The sequence below is a fragment of the Typha latifolia genome, chromosome 6 (assembly GCF_019914945.1).
Source record: "Typha latifolia isolate L0001 chromosome 6, TyphaL0001v2, whole genome shotgun sequence".
Classification (NCBI taxonomy): Eukaryota; Viridiplantae; Streptophyta; class Magnoliopsida; order Poales; family Typhaceae; genus Typha; species Typha latifolia.
In genome coordinates, this window is record NC_133091.1 from 953900 (window position 1) to 970800 (window position 16901).

The 16901-nt window shown below is 36.8% G+C and overlaps 3 protein-coding genes across 3 annotated transcripts; 1 reads left to right on the plus strand and 2 right to left on the minus strand.

The window, feature by feature from the left end:
• The first annotated feature begins 2312 nt into the window (after positions 1-2312).
• On the plus strand, positions 2313-5138 carry LOC140790472 (jasmonate-induced oxygenase 1-like). The gene is made up of 3 exons (XM_073140586.1): positions 2313-2812; positions 2941-3271; positions 4843-5138. The coding sequence occupies exons 1-3, from the start codon at positions 2313-2315 to the stop codon at positions 5086-5088; spliced, it is 1077 nt and encodes a 358-aa protein (XP_072996687.1). The 3' UTR covers positions 5089-5138.
• A 366-nt stretch (positions 5139-5504) lies between these two features.
• LOC140791314 (calcium-dependent protein kinase 3-like) lies at positions 5505-9732 on the minus strand. Its single transcript, XM_073141828.1, has 7 exons — positions 8960-9732; positions 8014-8157; positions 7668-7820; positions 7363-7478; positions 7092-7259; positions 6159-6389; positions 5505-6073 (listed from the first exon to the last, which is right to left on the minus strand). Exons 1-7 carry the CDS (start codon positions 9612-9614, stop codon positions 5924-5926), a joined length of 1617 nt encoding a protein of 538 aa, XP_072997929.1. The 5' UTR covers positions 9615-9732; the 3' UTR covers positions 5505-5923.
• A 2073-nt stretch (positions 9733-11805) lies between these two features.
• On the minus strand, positions 11806-14690 carry LOC140790846 (omega-3 fatty acid desaturase, endoplasmic reticulum-like). Its single transcript, XM_073141138.1, has 8 exons — positions 14273-14690; positions 14104-14193; positions 13931-13997; positions 13130-13222; positions 12751-12936; positions 12572-12649; positions 12243-12380; positions 11806-12151 (listed from the first exon to the last, which is right to left on the minus strand). Exons 1-8 carry the CDS (start codon positions 14656-14658, stop codon positions 11960-11962), a joined length of 1230 nt encoding a protein of 409 aa, XP_072997239.1. The 5' UTR covers positions 14659-14690; the 3' UTR covers positions 11806-11959.
• Positions 14691-16901: the final 2211 nt, after the last annotated feature.

Sequence of the window (16901 nt, forward strand, 5' to 3'; positions counted from 1 at the left end):
ACGGTAAATTATGAGTCCCTACGAGCTTTTTATAAGACAATCCACTAACACTTTCGCTCTAATCTTATACCACTTATATAGATATATATATATATACATGCTTTGCGCACTTCGCACCTTCGCATTGCTCTTTATACATCATTGCACATCCTATCAACTAGGAGAACTCTTACAATGTCCTAATTTAATGAAAAGTATTCTCACAGTTTCTTACTCCATTAAAGAAAGGAAAGATGATAGGACTAGTGTTATCAATCAAACTATGACTCCTGGTTGTGAGAGGCCTAATCTAACTCTTTATCATGCTTATGTAACAGGTAGGTCACTCAAAACAAACTTTGTGGCAGTGCTAATGCTTAAGTTTGCATGAGTTGTTGGTAGTCATTAGGTCTATGTTTCAATTTTAGGACTTTTGTGGGTCCTTGTCCAGTAGTGGGATTCCAGTGGATGCCAAAGTCCCACGAGTGTCTAACCAAGTGATCACATATTAGGTCCACTGTTAAAAGCATGCAATTCATATGTCGCTTATTTTTATTAGAATATTTAGTGGAAACTACTCCCACCATTTCTGGTACCTGAATATGATGCTGAGTTAATTGGTGACTAAAATATGCCTCCTTAAAAATGACTATATACTGTTCTTGTCTGCCTATCAAAATTATTATCCGGGATTTGTTTTCACAAATTCAACTTCACGTCATAAGTCGTCTATAAGAACCGTTGAACAGTTAGTTGCTTTTATAAGATGTGAATAACGATAAACTATTAAGCGATTTATATATAAAATACTTGATTAAAATAAAAAAAACATTTAATAGATTCATGACTCAATGTATCATGCGGAGAAGATACAGCACTCTCATTTACTTTCATATAACACCGAATTATTCAGTATTTTTTTAATATAAATTGCTAAATATTTTAGTATTTTATTGATAATGTTAATCGCTGAAACAAACAATGAGATGGTGGTTGAGTTGGCTAAAAGAGACCTTCTTTGGTAATAAATTTACTTACTCGAATCGAATTTCTATTAGATATCAAATTTTCATACTTGGAAATCTATTAATGCTCTTTTACAGAAACATAATTGGTATGTTTATTGAAGAGTATCCACAATTGGTAAGATGTTCTAGAAAGAGAACACTTCTTTGGCGAATGTACTTGATCAAATGCTTCCCTTTTTATTTTGGTCCCAAGAGAGGTGGACACAGCCTGTGTTTATGTTGGAATATTGTGAACTAGAATATTTACATGTGAACTTGAATTAAAACATTGCTTATGTTGAATTCACATGGTATTATTTTAGAAAACAAATCAATATGATCCAAATCCATGTCTTGTATATATATATATATATATATATATATAATAGTCTTGAGTTAATTGTTTTTACCTCCACCATCAAATAAAATAATTTGCTAGATAATTGAACTTGATAATTATTTTAGCAAATATGGATCAAATTAAATATATGCCACTTTTGTAGTATAATACATTTTAGGAATAATTCCACTTAGGTATCCTAAACTATCATTATTTTCTACAAGTATTTTCAGAAAAAAAAAATTACAACATAAGATTTGTATAGTTATTTTTCTTTCTTAATGCAAGAGAGTATATATGAATATGTTTTTAGTTTAGATGGTGTATATGGGTTAAAATTCGGTCCCTACATTTTATATATAATACTTTAAAATGTATCCATAAAATATAACTATTTTTAAGAAAAATAAATATGAGCTTAATAATATTCGTTCAAACTTAGAAATGCTAGCTAATACAACAGGAGATTATTTTTTTCAAAAAAAAAAAAAAAATCCAAATGTTTTTAACACTTTTCTAACAATATTTAATCCTATTACTTATATAGCTGCTTTCTCGTTCGCACCGGGTACAACACTTGATTGGAATAAATAGAGATTGTTCCCTAACAGGAACAGCATGACTTCTCGTCTACGTACATTCACTGGAGTATGTCTGCAAAGTGGAATTAATTTGCAAACCGTTCATCGTCTCTCTCTCTCTCTCTTTCTCATTAACTTCACGTTTATGTGCATGCATCCATCTCACGCCGTAACGCATATATACTACCAAAACGGCAATAAAAGTTTTCCCATTGACCAACCCACCCACAGTGAACGATGCAGACGAACTCGTGTCGTATTCTGACAAGCTTTCCTTCTAACGAGCTTACTCTCCCACCCATCCTCCAACTTATCTATATATGCACTACGAGTGTACAAAACTTTGATTGTCACGTTATCTACCCCTCTATCCTTCCAAACCCTAACCCTACCTTAATTTGTTCCATGGACTCCACCCTGAAAGACTGGCCGGAGCCGATCGTGCCGGTCCAATCCTTAGCGGCCAGCGGCATTAGAGTGCTTCCTGAGAAGTATGTCAGGCTTCCTTGCGATCGCCCTTCCCTGGTCGACGAAGAAGAAGATGGTGCCCTCGCTCTCCCTGTGATCGACATCAACGGCATCGCTGACGGCTCGATGAATTGCTCGTCGGCCGTTAAGGCAATATCGGACGCATGCAAGGAGTGGGGGTTCTTCCAAGTGGTGAACCATGGCATTAGCCATGACCTACTCCAGAGGATGAGGGAAGTGTGGAAGCATTTCTTTAACCTACCTATTGAGGAGAAGAAGATGTACACCAACTCTCCGACGACTTACGAGGGCTACGGTAGCCGCCTCGGGGTCGAAAAGGGTGCGATCTTGGACTGGGGCGACTACTACTTTCTTCACGTCGCGCCGTCCTACATGAAGAACCTTGACAAGTGGCCTAAGCTGCCTTGCAATCTAAGGTTGCCCATATATATATATATATATATATATATATATATATATTTAGATATGATCAAGAACTATTTGTTTACTTCTTTTGCTTGGTTAATTTGATGAGTTAATTAGTTAGTTTTTGATATATGAGCAGGGAAGTCACTGAGGATTATGGTAGAGAGATGGTGAAGCTCTATGAGGTGTTAACGAAGGCGATGTCGAAAGGTTTGGGATTGGAAGAGGATTACATATTGAGAACTGTCGGCGGCGACGACGCCGGGGCCGCGGTTAGGGTTAACTGCTACCCGAAATGCCCTCAGCCGGAGCTCACCCTCGGGCTCTCGTCGCACTCCGATCCCGGGAGCATGACTATCCTCTTGGCCGACGAGGATGTCAAGGGATTGCAAGTTCGCAAGGGGAACAAATGGGTCAACGTCAATCCATTTCCAGGAGCCTTAGTGGTCAACGTTGGTGACCAGATTCAGGTACACCTTTCGATTTTGTCTTAAATTGGAAAAAAAAAGTTTATCTTATAACTGCGAGTTAAAAGCAATTAATAAAGTCAACAGCTTTTTTTTTATATTTCTCTTTGACACAAAAACGTATCCTGTCGAAGCCCTAAGATAAGATTCTAAGCGAGGGGTTGACATGCGTACATATGGAATAAGACCTCACTTTGTTCTCCTCTAAGTTTTTTTTTTCCTCTTCCTCTCATTAGCCCTTTATGTTGTGCTAGTGGGTGAGAACTTGCAAGCAAAATAGAATCCTCTTTCTACTGGACTTCAAAAGGATAACATGATCATTATCTCTTATTAGGACAGCACTACAAGAATTTATACTGTTTCTTTCTTGTAAACTGGTCATAATTACTTACATTAATATTTTTTAGCAAGTAAATATTTACTTTCTTTTCCAGCATATATCAAGTCATTACTCCCGTTAAATGCATGAATCTACTATTTATGATTTGCAAACACTGATTTCCATAGCAGATATCTTACAGGCTTAGCTGCCAAATCATTTAGAGTGCATTAATTTGGTTGCTTCACAGAGAATAACACACACATAGATATAGAACAAGCTATATTTGGAAGGAGTTATGATACGAAAATATCGATAAACCTCTTTGATGTCTTTATTATTCACTCTTTATGAGGAGTCAATAGGCAACCCAAATGGAATTTTAGGTTTTTGGTGGGATGAGATAGCAATATAGCATTTGTGCCTCGGTTTGTGTCACGTGACAAATTAAGACTTCTCGTAGGATGAGAGAGCATAAAGTGACGAAAACTTATTCCAGTTATCATATATTTATACAAGAAGAGAATGTCGGAAAGCACATATACTCAAGCTGAATAAAATTTATATGATAATTGAAATATTTTAGGTTGCAATATTAGTATGTCTACGTACGTAGTTGAGACATGCAGTCCATGCAGTCCTAAGTAATCTTATATATTCGCCAGCTACTTTGCAGTAGTGCATATCTGTCGGATTTATTACGTTGTTATAGTGAAGAGATCGAGTTACGCCTAGTATTATAATCAAAAACTCTTTATCTTAGGAGTATTAATGTACTATATATATGTATGGTCGAAATGATGAAATATATATTTGCATGTGCTTCATATGTGAGTTCTTTTTTTCCTATTCTTTAATCTCGTAAGGGTTCAGCAATAGGCATAAGCATATATGCAAAAGATAAGCATTAAGCATTTTCTTCAGGTAGGTTGAGAATTGAACATGGAGAGAATAAAAGAATGATCCTTCTTGAATGGATGATCGAACCTTATCATGTCCAAGAGTATACATATATCTTCTTAATTGATGCAATATTCAATCAAGTAGATCACCTTTTGGACAAAGATGACAGGGTTTAGATAAGACTTTGAAACCTAATTAACCACGCAAATTGTCAAAAGTAATGGAATATATATATATACACCTTCTCTATTCTCTTCAGTAGTATAAAGTATTATGCAAAAATGACTTACAACTAATATGAGTATGTGTATATTTAATTATGCATTAAACGATATGGTGGTTTGATTAATAGATAATAAGCAATGCCATCTACAAAAGCGTGGAGCATCGTGCACTGGCGAACTCGGCAATGGAGCGCTACTCCATCGCACTCTTCTACAACCCGAAAGATGACCTCCCAATTGGACCAGCGAAGGAGCTCGTGACACCTCAGTCTCCTTCTCTGTACCAACCAGTGACGTTCAAGGAGTACAGGATGTACGTGCGAAAGAGAGGTCCGAATGGCAAAGCACAGATGGAGTCCTTGAAGGCAATGTGAGGTGAAACATAGTTCATGAGGAGATGAACGTTGGTTTGGTGAATGAAATAATAGAGTAAGATGGGGGGGACTGATTTATTGTTGTGAATCAAAGCAGAATGGATCTAAATAACTGAAGACCATTTCATGTTTGTTTCCAAATTATATCATATATATATATATATATATATATATATATAGTGGGAACTAGGCTTCTTGATATATAATTTTACAGAATGTTATAGTAAATTATGGCCAGGTATATTATTATATATCATGCAAATGGTCATACATGTACTGTATTTTCTATGAGGATTAGTTATATATATATATATATATGTATATGTTGGTTAACAACGACTCTTTAATTGCTGATCGACATATATATTTAACGCATATGGAGATCAAATTAATTATCAACGCATCCTGTTGAACACTTGTTTGAGGATAGAAAAGGAGATGCTTAATTAATTCGATATGGATGAACAGTGGCAAATGTCAAACCAAGTGTCATTTGAAGATTACAACAAAAACCAAACAATCTGCAATACTTGACAGCCCATACAAAGTGAGCAAAGACACCACCTCTCTTCTCGTGGGAAACAGGTGCCTCACCACATACAACCCTCATGATGCATGGTGGAATAACTAATTACAAGAGTAAGACAATCAAAGGGGGGGTTCCCACCTATCTAAATCCCACCCAAAATAATCATGAGAAGGGAAAGAAGAAGAAGAAGAAGAAGAAGAAGAAGAAGAAGAAGAAGAAGAAGAAGAAGAAGAAGAGGAAGAAGAAGAAGAATGGTTTGTTAGGAAGCAACTTTTCCATAGAGATAAGTAAGACGTGGCCAAGATTTTACTCATTGCCGAGGTTTAAGGACCCATCCTTCATCAGTTTTATGCTAAGACTGTTGAATCTCCCTCTCGAGTAATGGCGTGATGCCTTTCGCCAATCTGTTCCGGTCTTCATCATTGCTACAAACTCATCATAACTAATTTTTCCATCCTGCAGATAAAGGAAAGAGATTATAAATTTAAGCCGCTGAGAGAAGGGATCACAGTCCTTTTAGCAGATAGTAGAGATTTGCCACCTTGTCAGTGTCAACTTCTTGCAAGATATCATTTGCCACATCCATGCTATCAGTAGCTCCATCTTCTGCCAAGGCTTCTCGAAGCTCCTCAGGTTCGATATAGCCATTCCCATCTTTATCGAAGTACGAAAAGGCCCTTCTAAGATGCTCATCATTTGCCATCCTTTGTAGATGAAGTGACACTGCGACGAACTCTCCATAGTCTAGCTTTCCTTTTCCACTGGTGTCAACCTGTTCAATCAACAGGAGTCATCAGAACCTGCAGATCTTATAACATCCACTTATCTAAAACTCGAAAGCATGTTTCATACACAAGAATGAATCCATCTGATTCAAACAACCTCATGTTAAAACAATCAGTTAGCATTGCTGCACTTAGACCACTGAGTGGACCAAGCAGATTTAAATGCTTCTAGCATTCTATTGTCATAAACTCCCAAAAATAAACCAGCAAGTAATATAGCTCATGAAGCTATCAATTGAAACTTCACATTACATGTCAACCGCTATTTTAATGTAGATCGCTGATTTCACGGCCTCTAGTTGCATCTTGAAGTTGGTGGACAGATTCTTTTTACCCCCCATACCAATGTGTCAATAAATGTTGGAATCAGCCAAGAGTGACTGGCCCCATAAACCCTGATGTAATCAGACCACCGGATTGATCTCTTGTTGAACAGATAAATGAGACCATCTAACTTATATGACACATTTCATGTTTGTCAAGTCCCCTGTCATCGTGTTGTAGGAAATGCAAGCTTTAGATAAATAGTTAGGAAAAGTTTGGTGAGATTGACCACAAGAAACACTTTTAAAATACGTAAAACAAATATTTTTTCATTAACAGAATAAAAGTAGAGGAAAACCTCACACTATGATCTATCAAACTAATCGATGTTTAGAAAAAGCAAATCTAGCCAATATAACACTTACAGCTTCTATGAGCATCTGCACTTCAGAGTCCACAAGATGGGAACCAAATTTTGTAAGTCCATTCTTCAGCTCCTCATAGGAGACAATTCCATCATTGTCAGTGTCCATCACCTTAAACATGTCTTTTATGTCTTCAACTTCTTCAGTGGACAAATGGTCAGCAATAACCTATTTACAAAAGAACAGCTAGTAAAAGGAGATGTTTAAGCTAAAAGCTTTGAATTATTAAGAGGGTGCAGAGAGGATAAGTTCAGAGGATATGAAAACCAACCCTTAAAGCTCTTCTTTTGAACCTATTCATCCTTGAAAACTGTTTAAGCCTTGACTTAACAACATCTCCAAGAGGAACATTTGGAGCTTTCTTAGCATTTTGAAGCCAAGGATGTTCTGCACGAAATTAAGGCAAATGACTACTTCAATCTAATGAAAAAGGATCTAAAAAAATTAAAGGATTGAGAAATCTGTAACACAAATAAATTGTGGCAAGATTGTTTCTTACTGTGTACACAAATAAAAAGTTCTACATCAGCACAAAAAAGTGAATGAGCCTTCAATGCTGTATACGCTATACCATACCTAGAACATGCTTTGCTGTTAGTCTCAGTTTTGGATCAGGCTCCAGCATCTTTTGAACCAGATCTTTAGCATTTTCTGAAACACTAGGCCAGGGTTCACGCTTGAAATCTATAAGCCCTCGAAGAATAGCCTGTGCAACACCTTGTTCAGTTTCTGCAATGTAACAACAACAGTACTGCTTGTCAGATAAAAAAGATGCTCTACTTGCAGAACTACATTTAAACATCATTTTAGGCAGAGCAGGTCTCAAATAATGCATTACAAATTATCTTATATTTGCATATTAGCAGGATGAAGCTCAAGCTAAAGATAAAAGAAGTAAGCTTCTACTATGAGAACAAAATACCGGCCCAAAATGGAGGAACCCCACATAACAGAATATATAGAATAACTCCTGCACTCCATATATCTATTTCTGGACCATAATTTCTCTTCAGAACCTCAGGAGCCATGTAGTATGGACTTCCAACAATTTCAGAGAATCTCTCACCTGGAAAGCCACAAGATCACTAATTAGAACGTGTAACCTGCCTAAAGTTAAGACTAAGATTAAGAAAGTAAATCCCCTGACACATGCTATTCTCCTTACGGGAGCCAGTTGATATATCTTGTTACTTTGAGATGAACAAATTATTCAACAAAAATGAACACAAAATATACTGAAAAGGCTATCAAATATCTGATATTCTCTTAAATAAGCCAATTGCATAGGCTTGTATTAAAGGATCAGACCAAAAAATAGAAGACCTGGAAAAATATTTTTAAAAACATGAAGGGAGTTGCAAGCAATCTCTGAGAATTCATAGTACTGTAAATTGATCCATTAAAACAATTAACGAACATCAAATCATCCCAAATGACCCCACAGAAGAAAGCTTAGCGGTTGAGGTAATAGCTCTATGTTCTTACCAGTAAAGGTTTAAACAAGATAATGTATACAAAAGAATAGCCGTTGGTTGTCTATTTCCGGCTTCTCCTATACAACTAGGCATAGGATTCACAAGTAGTAGGACAGCAGAAAGACAAACACGTCTTCTTCCTTGTCTATAATTAGAACTATTTTCGGCAAAAACACAAAATTCAGCAAAATAAATAGACAACTCATAGTATTCCGGATCTTTCAGTCTGACAGGTACTTAGAGAATCCAAAGAATGCTATTTTGGATGGACTTACGACACCATTTTCCTACAACTCAAAATTTTCTAATAGTTGCAATTAGAATGGTAATAACATACATTTACCAATTAATATTCTTAATTAGAGAATTTTACCAGATCTATTGATCTCTCACCAGGCTTGAAGAAAATGGAAAGGCCAAAATCGATAGCTTTCAGCGGCGAGTTCTCCTTCTTGTTCGCAAAGAGGAAATTTTCCGACTTGAGATCGCGGTGGATTACGCCATGCCGGTGGCAGAGCTGCACAACCTCGACGATGGTCCTCGTGACGGCGGCGGCGGCTCTCTCCGTGTAATGCCCCCTAGCCACGATCCGATCAAAGAGCTCGCCGCCCTCGCAGAGCTCCATGACCAAATGCACCGCGCTCTCGTCCTCGCACGCCTCCTTCAAGCTCACGATGCTAGGATTCCGGGGCAAATGTCGCATGATGGCGACCTCGCGGCGCACATCCTCGACGTCGACGGCAGTGCGCAGCTTGCGCTTCGAGATCGACTTGCAAGCTAGAAGCTCCTTCGTGTCGCGATCCATGCAGAGGTAGGTCACGCCGAACTCACCGCGGCCGAGCTCGCGGTCGAGCAAGTACTTGTCGTCGATCCCGCCGGGAAAGTCTCCGGCGCCATTCTTGAGCACGACTAGCCGCTTCGAGTGGTGGTGGTGGTTCTTTCCTCCTCCGGCGCCGGCTCCGGCGCCGCCACCGCTGCCGTGGTGATGGTGGAAGGAGTCGACATCTTCCCTGGCGACAGCGGCCGGGGAGCGGCAACAGTTCCCCATCTCCGGCGGTGGAACCCTAGGGTTTCACATTAGTGAGAAGTAGATTTGGGTTCTGGAGTAAAGAAGAGAGGGAGGGGGGAAGAGAGAGAGAGAGGGAGAAGGGTAAAATGGGAAAGAGGAGTTCAGCTTTAGGTTGGGGGCAGCTGAGACTTTTGTCGGGTAACCGAGGAAGAACGGAACGGGAGCAGTTTTACCGTTGGAAGTTTTACTTACTAAAATGTAAAAAAGAACACGAAAATTTGCATGTTGGACCCTACATTGTACTAAATTCCAGGAATTACTTACCCAATACTTTATAATTTTTACAGTTCTAACCTTATATTTTCACTATTACAAATCGTATCACTAGCTGTTCCAACCCAATTAGATATTTAGCTAAAATACATGGTGTTTATATGCAAGGTTTCCTCAGCAAATTAAGGCCTTTTACTATTGGTCAAATGTCATCAGGACCCAGTGGGTCCCACATTTTGGACCTATAGGAGGAGGAAACTGGTAAATTTCTTGGTAGATGCCTTAGATTCCATAATGCCTTCACATGGACATGGTGACCTTGAAGTGAAATGGGAAGATGAGTTTCCCTACTTTCTTGGCAGCTTGAGATGATTGACTGAGACTTTTCCTACTTCCTTTTGGTTTTGGCAGGAAGAATAGTCACAGATTTTTCTTTCTTCTGAGCAAATTCTGGAACTGTATTTACCTTCTCATTCTCACAATATAACATAAGAAATATCACACACTATGGATATAAGATATTCCAACAAAGGTTATATATATCTTTTTATATATTTTTTTAATAGAATAGGAAGCTTGTAGGTTAATTATAAGACAAAGAACTTCTGAGAATCAATATTCTGAGTTGGATTCTAAGTTATATATTATGTTGATGTGACTTATCTTTGTAATAGAGTTGTGAGAAAGGTGTGCACCCCTGCATTAGATTTGATTCCAATTCAAACTCATGGCTCCACCTTTGTTTCCTCTTTTTGTGAGGTCATCATGCCTGTGCTATTGTGCGTGTGTTCTTGCTTTTGTTTCTCATGATGTGTCATTATCCCTTGCTTCTTTCCGTCCATCTTAGCTTTCTACTACCTATAGCATTTCTCTACAAAAATTAAGTTGTTATAGATAATATAACTAGGGATAGAAATAATATTGAGACTAAGCTTCCAAAACAAAACAATCAGGAATGTGGTGTTTGGACCGGTGTTCTTACTACTTGCAACCTGAGCTTGAGCAATGTGGTATTGATTTTAATGGTAGATGGCTACTGGGGTGACAGGGACCTGGATGTTTATATCAAGGCCCTTTGTTGCCAATACTTGATGGAAAACCTGGAAGTTAAGAAACAAGATCGTCTTTCAAGGTGTTAAAGATAATCTATATTAGATAGAATATTTAGACAGTGACCACAAGGAGATGAATACCTCCTCTCATGAGGAGCAATGGATACGCTGGGAGCCTCTGGTTTCTAGTTTGGTGGAGGCTGATAAGGATGGTTTCTTCACTTCGGTGGGTCAGCCTAATGGAGGTGTTGGAATTTGTTATTCGAAAGTCTAATGGTTGGTTTTGTTTGTGCAGGAATGAAAACAATGGAGGTTCGCTGGATAATCCATGAGGCACTGGAAGAGGCTGTGAAATGAGGCATGGCATAAATCGGCGTTGAATTGGATTGGATTCTAAAATACTTGTACAACTCTGCACTTACTTCTGAAGACCCACATTGGAGGATAAAAAACTTGGTTATGAGTTAATGTTTTTAAGACATTAAATTCAAACACATCTTCTGTGAAGCTTGCAGACTTTGAAATTTTATACCTTTGGTAATTTTGACCTCTCTAGTCGGCAAAATGCTGGTGTTCGGCACCGGCTTCTATTCAGTAAGTGGAGATTCTTTGCTACCGTTCTACGCTTATAGTCGGCCACTGGTTTCCGAGGTGTTCACACGCCGACTTTAGTTTATGAAGTCGTCTTCTTTATGCTACCGAAACGCATCGTTATGGGCAGACTGATGTATATCGACACCGACTTTATGGTCTGCGTTGATTATACCCATTTCTTGTTGAAGTATATATTTTGTGACTTAGAATCCCTTGAAACTTAATCAACCTTGGTGATGTGAAATATTAATGAAAAATTCTCTACATCCAAAGAAAAAAGGAAAAGGAAATGAATAAACAATACACAATGGTGATTCAGGAGTATAATCTTTTCAGCCTTGGATGCCAATGCTTTAGGAGATTCATGCAATAATTCCATAACACTATTTTAATGGATGAACAGCTTTAATATACCCTAGTATTGTGGTAATTAAGCTGCTGAAACAATGACATATATAGGAAGCTTCACTTTGATTTATCCTGCAAACCACCACTCAGTTGTGGGTCAGTTTGATAATAGACAACTTCTCCCACATCACTCACAAAGTGATCAACTCTCAAGCTCCTCAGTAGAACACCAAACAGGTGGAGTGGAAGAGGCCCAGACTTCTCTGGTTCTCTGTAGTACTTACCAAGCACTACTTTAGCTGCCTTAGTCTGAAACATAGAACACAAAAAAAGAACTAGATCATTATAATATCATACGATAAGATCATAGAATTTATTAGTTGAGGGTGATACTACTCACTGCTTCTCTTAAGTGGTAGTGTGGTATCTGTGGGAATAGGTGATGTACAACATGAGTTCCAATGTCATGGTGGATGCTGTTTATCCACCCATAGTCGCGATCTACGGTCGTCAATGCTCCACGGAGGTAGCTCCACTCCTAAGACACAAGAAGGATTCACTATTTGATGCAGCTCATCACTATGTAATGAATTGCCTTTGTATTACTATCTGACATTAACTCAAATTTCATCTTTAATTGTAGACATGTCAACCTTTGTTCACCAAACTTTCTTTGTGTTTGATGAAATTGCAGAATGCATAGCATGAATAGCTGAACATGTATATTACCTCGCCGCGGTACCAGGGGAGATCACGACGGCCGTGGTGATGCAAGTAAGTAACCAAATCCAACCACATTACGAAGACCTACATCAATTATTGAACATATATACCAAGTATAGATTAGAAACACACTGGAACAGTCCTCATGAGAGCCTGAGAGTATCATAACGACTATAAATGCTTACAAGATAGGGAACTCCATAGAGTTTGAGAACTGGAAGAGGTCCTATTGTCCATGCTAGTATCAGAAGCAAGGTGACCATGATAGACCAGCAGATGGTTGAGATTAGAACCTCAAGCTTCTCAGATGGATGGAACAAATCACTATTTGGATTGTAGTGAGAACCTTTCTTTCCAGGGCTTCTTGACCACTGCAAAGTATACCCACTAATAAGAGATTACAGAAGACTTTTGAGTTTATTTTCTCAACTAAAAGTTCTATAACTAAGTTGACGCATGCATGAAAAGAAAAAGACATGTAGAACTGTAGAAGATTGGTAAAGAAAAATACCAAGAATTGAAACTTATTTGTTCATTACTCATTGACTTCATGATAGAACTCACCAGATATAGAGGAAATGCAAACAAGGGAAAAGGTACTGTGAACCGCAGTCTCCGAGTCCTAAGATTCAATTCCTTGTATGCCTTTTCTGATAGCTGGTAAGGAAGAACATGTATATATAGATATAAGATTGCAGTAAATAAATCAATTATATTGGATTTCATGTGCATAGATGACAAACAACAGTACAAAGATTCTGTTGGACTTTTATGTTTCCATTAAAAAAAAACAGAGCACAATAAGATTGATAATCTGAATTAATCCTTTTATACACCAAAAAGGTTCCACCCTTGAATGTAGTACCATCTTATAATCTTGGTGTTCATGCTTCTGTGGCATTGATGGGAGACAACCAAGACATAAGATCTTAATTTGCTCCACAAATGGCAACTACTGCAATCCAGCATTTGGCCTCAAAATCTGGCTTTATAAGCATGACTAGTTTGGTGATTCATTTGGATCTTGAAGTGCATTATGTCCTTACAGAAATTATTGACATCTGACATGGGATACTTGGCAGCTTGTGATTGGCTTTCTAAACTAGTTTAAAAATCTTTTTACTTTTTTACTTCAGGAGACTGCTGCATAAGATCCTACCCATTTTCAGATCAAATGTACAGAAAGAATCTATCAGGCTTAAAATCTAGCTATAAGATTTAGCCTTTGGACCACTTGTGATGTTTGGACCATCTACATACCCTTCAACCATTTACCCTTGCATCCATAGTCAAATTTCGTCATACATTTCTATAGTAAGTAAAAATATGAAACCTTGGATGCAAAGAAATGGATCTAATACTCACAGGGTACCATGACTCATCTCTTTCCAAGTGCCCATGGTTCTGGTGGTGAGTCCTGTGGCTTATCCTCCTGCAGTCACAAGCACATCACTCGATCAAAACTCAAACAGCTTTAAAAATAAAAATAAAAAGTTAATCCTCAAACCACATGGAACTCAGATCGACGAGTTGCATACCATCCATTATATGGAACCAAAATGCTACTATGAAGTATGTGACCCACCACAGTGTTCAGCCTTCCGCTAGTAGAGAAGCTCCCATGTCCACTGCCCATTTCACCTCCCATTAATTCACATTTACATATAGATATATACAAGTATTTAGTAGATATAATGTGATATTTACCAGTCGTGACCGAGAACAAAGAGAGCCCAGAACATAGTCCCTTGAGCTAACCAGTAAAATGACCAAAAGGGCCAAGTATCAAAGTACGCAGCCACGGACATGAGCATGAACACAACAACGACATCCCTAACAACGTAGCTCGTGGACCTCCATGGATCCTTAATCCAACAGTGGCTAGGAATGGATGCTCGGATCTCGCCGATGCGGAAAGGAGGAGGCTTTCCAGAATCAAACGCCTCTTCTTCTTCTTCCTCTGGTTTGGCGGCCTCCTGTGGTGCAATGTTCGTGGGATTTGGCTTCTTGGAGGTGGTGATCAACCAGAGATAGTGCTTGAGGTAGAGGAAGACTCTCAAGACAGAGGAGGAAGAGGAAGAAAGCCTCATCATTTTTGTTGGTTGGATGGATGCAGGATGGGGGGGTGTGGAGGTGGTGTGTATTTATCGCTTTCACTGATGGATCCTTTACAGCCCCGGATAATATTTTCGTACGAACGGACATTTTACCGTAATTACGAAATTACCCCTGATAAAGAATTGATGAGTGTGAACGGTATCAAAAATATATTGTTAAATATATTTTACCTCTATTTACTTGTGCCCAAAAATTATCAAAATATCTTTTTTTATATCATTAGACAAACTAACTAAAGACAAGAACAATATAGATATTTAGATAATTTACTATATTTCTTATTTTCTTTTTTAAAAGAAATTTATTATTTAAAAATCTAAACTATAATTTTTAATAATTTTTTTATAATAATTATTTAGAATTGGAGTTGATCCAATAACCTACTTAGCTGTAGTTAGTTAGACAAACATAAATATACACCGGACCAGAATCTCGACGATCCTCTCGGTCATACGTTGACCTATTATGTTTTTTTTTCTTAAAAAAATAATAATAATTAGTTTAGGCCCATAAACATGCTATGGTCCAATGAGAGGAGAGCATAGGTTGTTGCTTGTCTTTAGATAGTCTAGGATTATTCATATACTAAAATGCACAAGTTGGGGAGGCTTGCGATCCAAAATATTTGTCCTCAAGTGCACAAACGAAATTTTAGTTTATTTATGGATCTGAGTTTGAAAATAAAATTTTAAAATATCCTATCCTCATTTGAATTTAAAAAAAAAAAAAATCTAGTTCTCCATTCATGTTTTACCTTAACCTAAAAAACTTATCCAAAATTACTCAATAACATTAAGATCATTTTGAATCTATAGTTAATAAAACTAATGACAGAGTATTTTTTTTGAGGCATTTTTAAATAAAATATAGATGTTGAATAATAAATATTTACATGATAGTGTGTGAATGATGAGAGGATATGCCTAAGTATTAAATTATATGGCTATGTTGTGTATATTGATTAATCTATTTAGTTAGATTTATTTAATAATGTTGACACCAATTATGATTCCAATCCCCTTATATAAGTTATAACCCAAACAACTCCCTGTTGTCTTCTTTGCTATGTTCCGAGAGTTAGATTCCAAACTTCCCTATTTTAATATTTGAGTTTAAAAATAGGGAATTTTATAACTCTCACCCGAAATATTTTATTAAAATACACTAAGTAATTTGTAAAATAGCTAGATTAACTCGTAGGGAAGAGGGTTTTAGTTTGGAGAATGGGATTTTAATATAGGAAAAGAGAATTTAGATTTAGTAGAGTGGGGTTTAGTTTTGGAGAAGAAGATTATATTTAGTAGGATAGGGTTTGTTTAGGGTAGATGATTTCAATTTAGTTAGATTAAAAAAAATTAAAAGTATTTTAGTAATTTGATCGATAGAGTTACATAAATAATATAACAAGGTTAATATCAGTTAGTCAAAATAATATCAGAAAAAAAAAAGAATTAACTTATAAAATTAATTAAAAAATAAAAAATATAGAATGTAATTTGTAAAATTTTATTAAAAATAAGTAAGGGGACTATGTGAGATGATTAAAAGGGTCATATGCTGCGGAGCTGAATTAATCATACACCGTTAAATTTTCACTTATGTTAAAATAAAATAAAAAATAATAAAAAAGAAAGGTGAGTTACCCTTATCTTTAGGGTAAAAAAATCAACCTGCAGAAGAAGTCCCACGAGTTGGGGGATTTAGGACCCCAAATTGGGGATAATAAGTACATTGTAATGCACAAATTGGGGCCACTTGAAAGTACCTTTATTTTTTATTTGTGATATGCATGCTTGCATTTTATCTTATTTTATATTGGTATTGGTTCTTTCTCGAGGCATTTGAACTTGATTCTAAAGTAGCTATTAAGATAATGCTAAGATGGGGGTGAAAGAGAGACATTTAAATTTCACCAATATTAATTTAACTAAGACATTATTAAACTTTTAACCAAAATAAATCTTACCCAAAAAAAAAAAAAAGTACTATATTGTATTAAGTGTTTTTTTTTTCAATTGAATACTTTTCTATACGTGAGAACCTTCACTTATAATTATTCAACGTTTTTATTGATAATAAATCCTGAACAGTTTAGCTTTTTTTTATTTTTTTTTAATTTTAAAGGTGTCAGTTTTAATAATAACTTTAATAGATGGACCACAACTATAAGTAATTTGTTTAAGGGACCCATTTTAGTATTTAAAATAAAATCTTATAA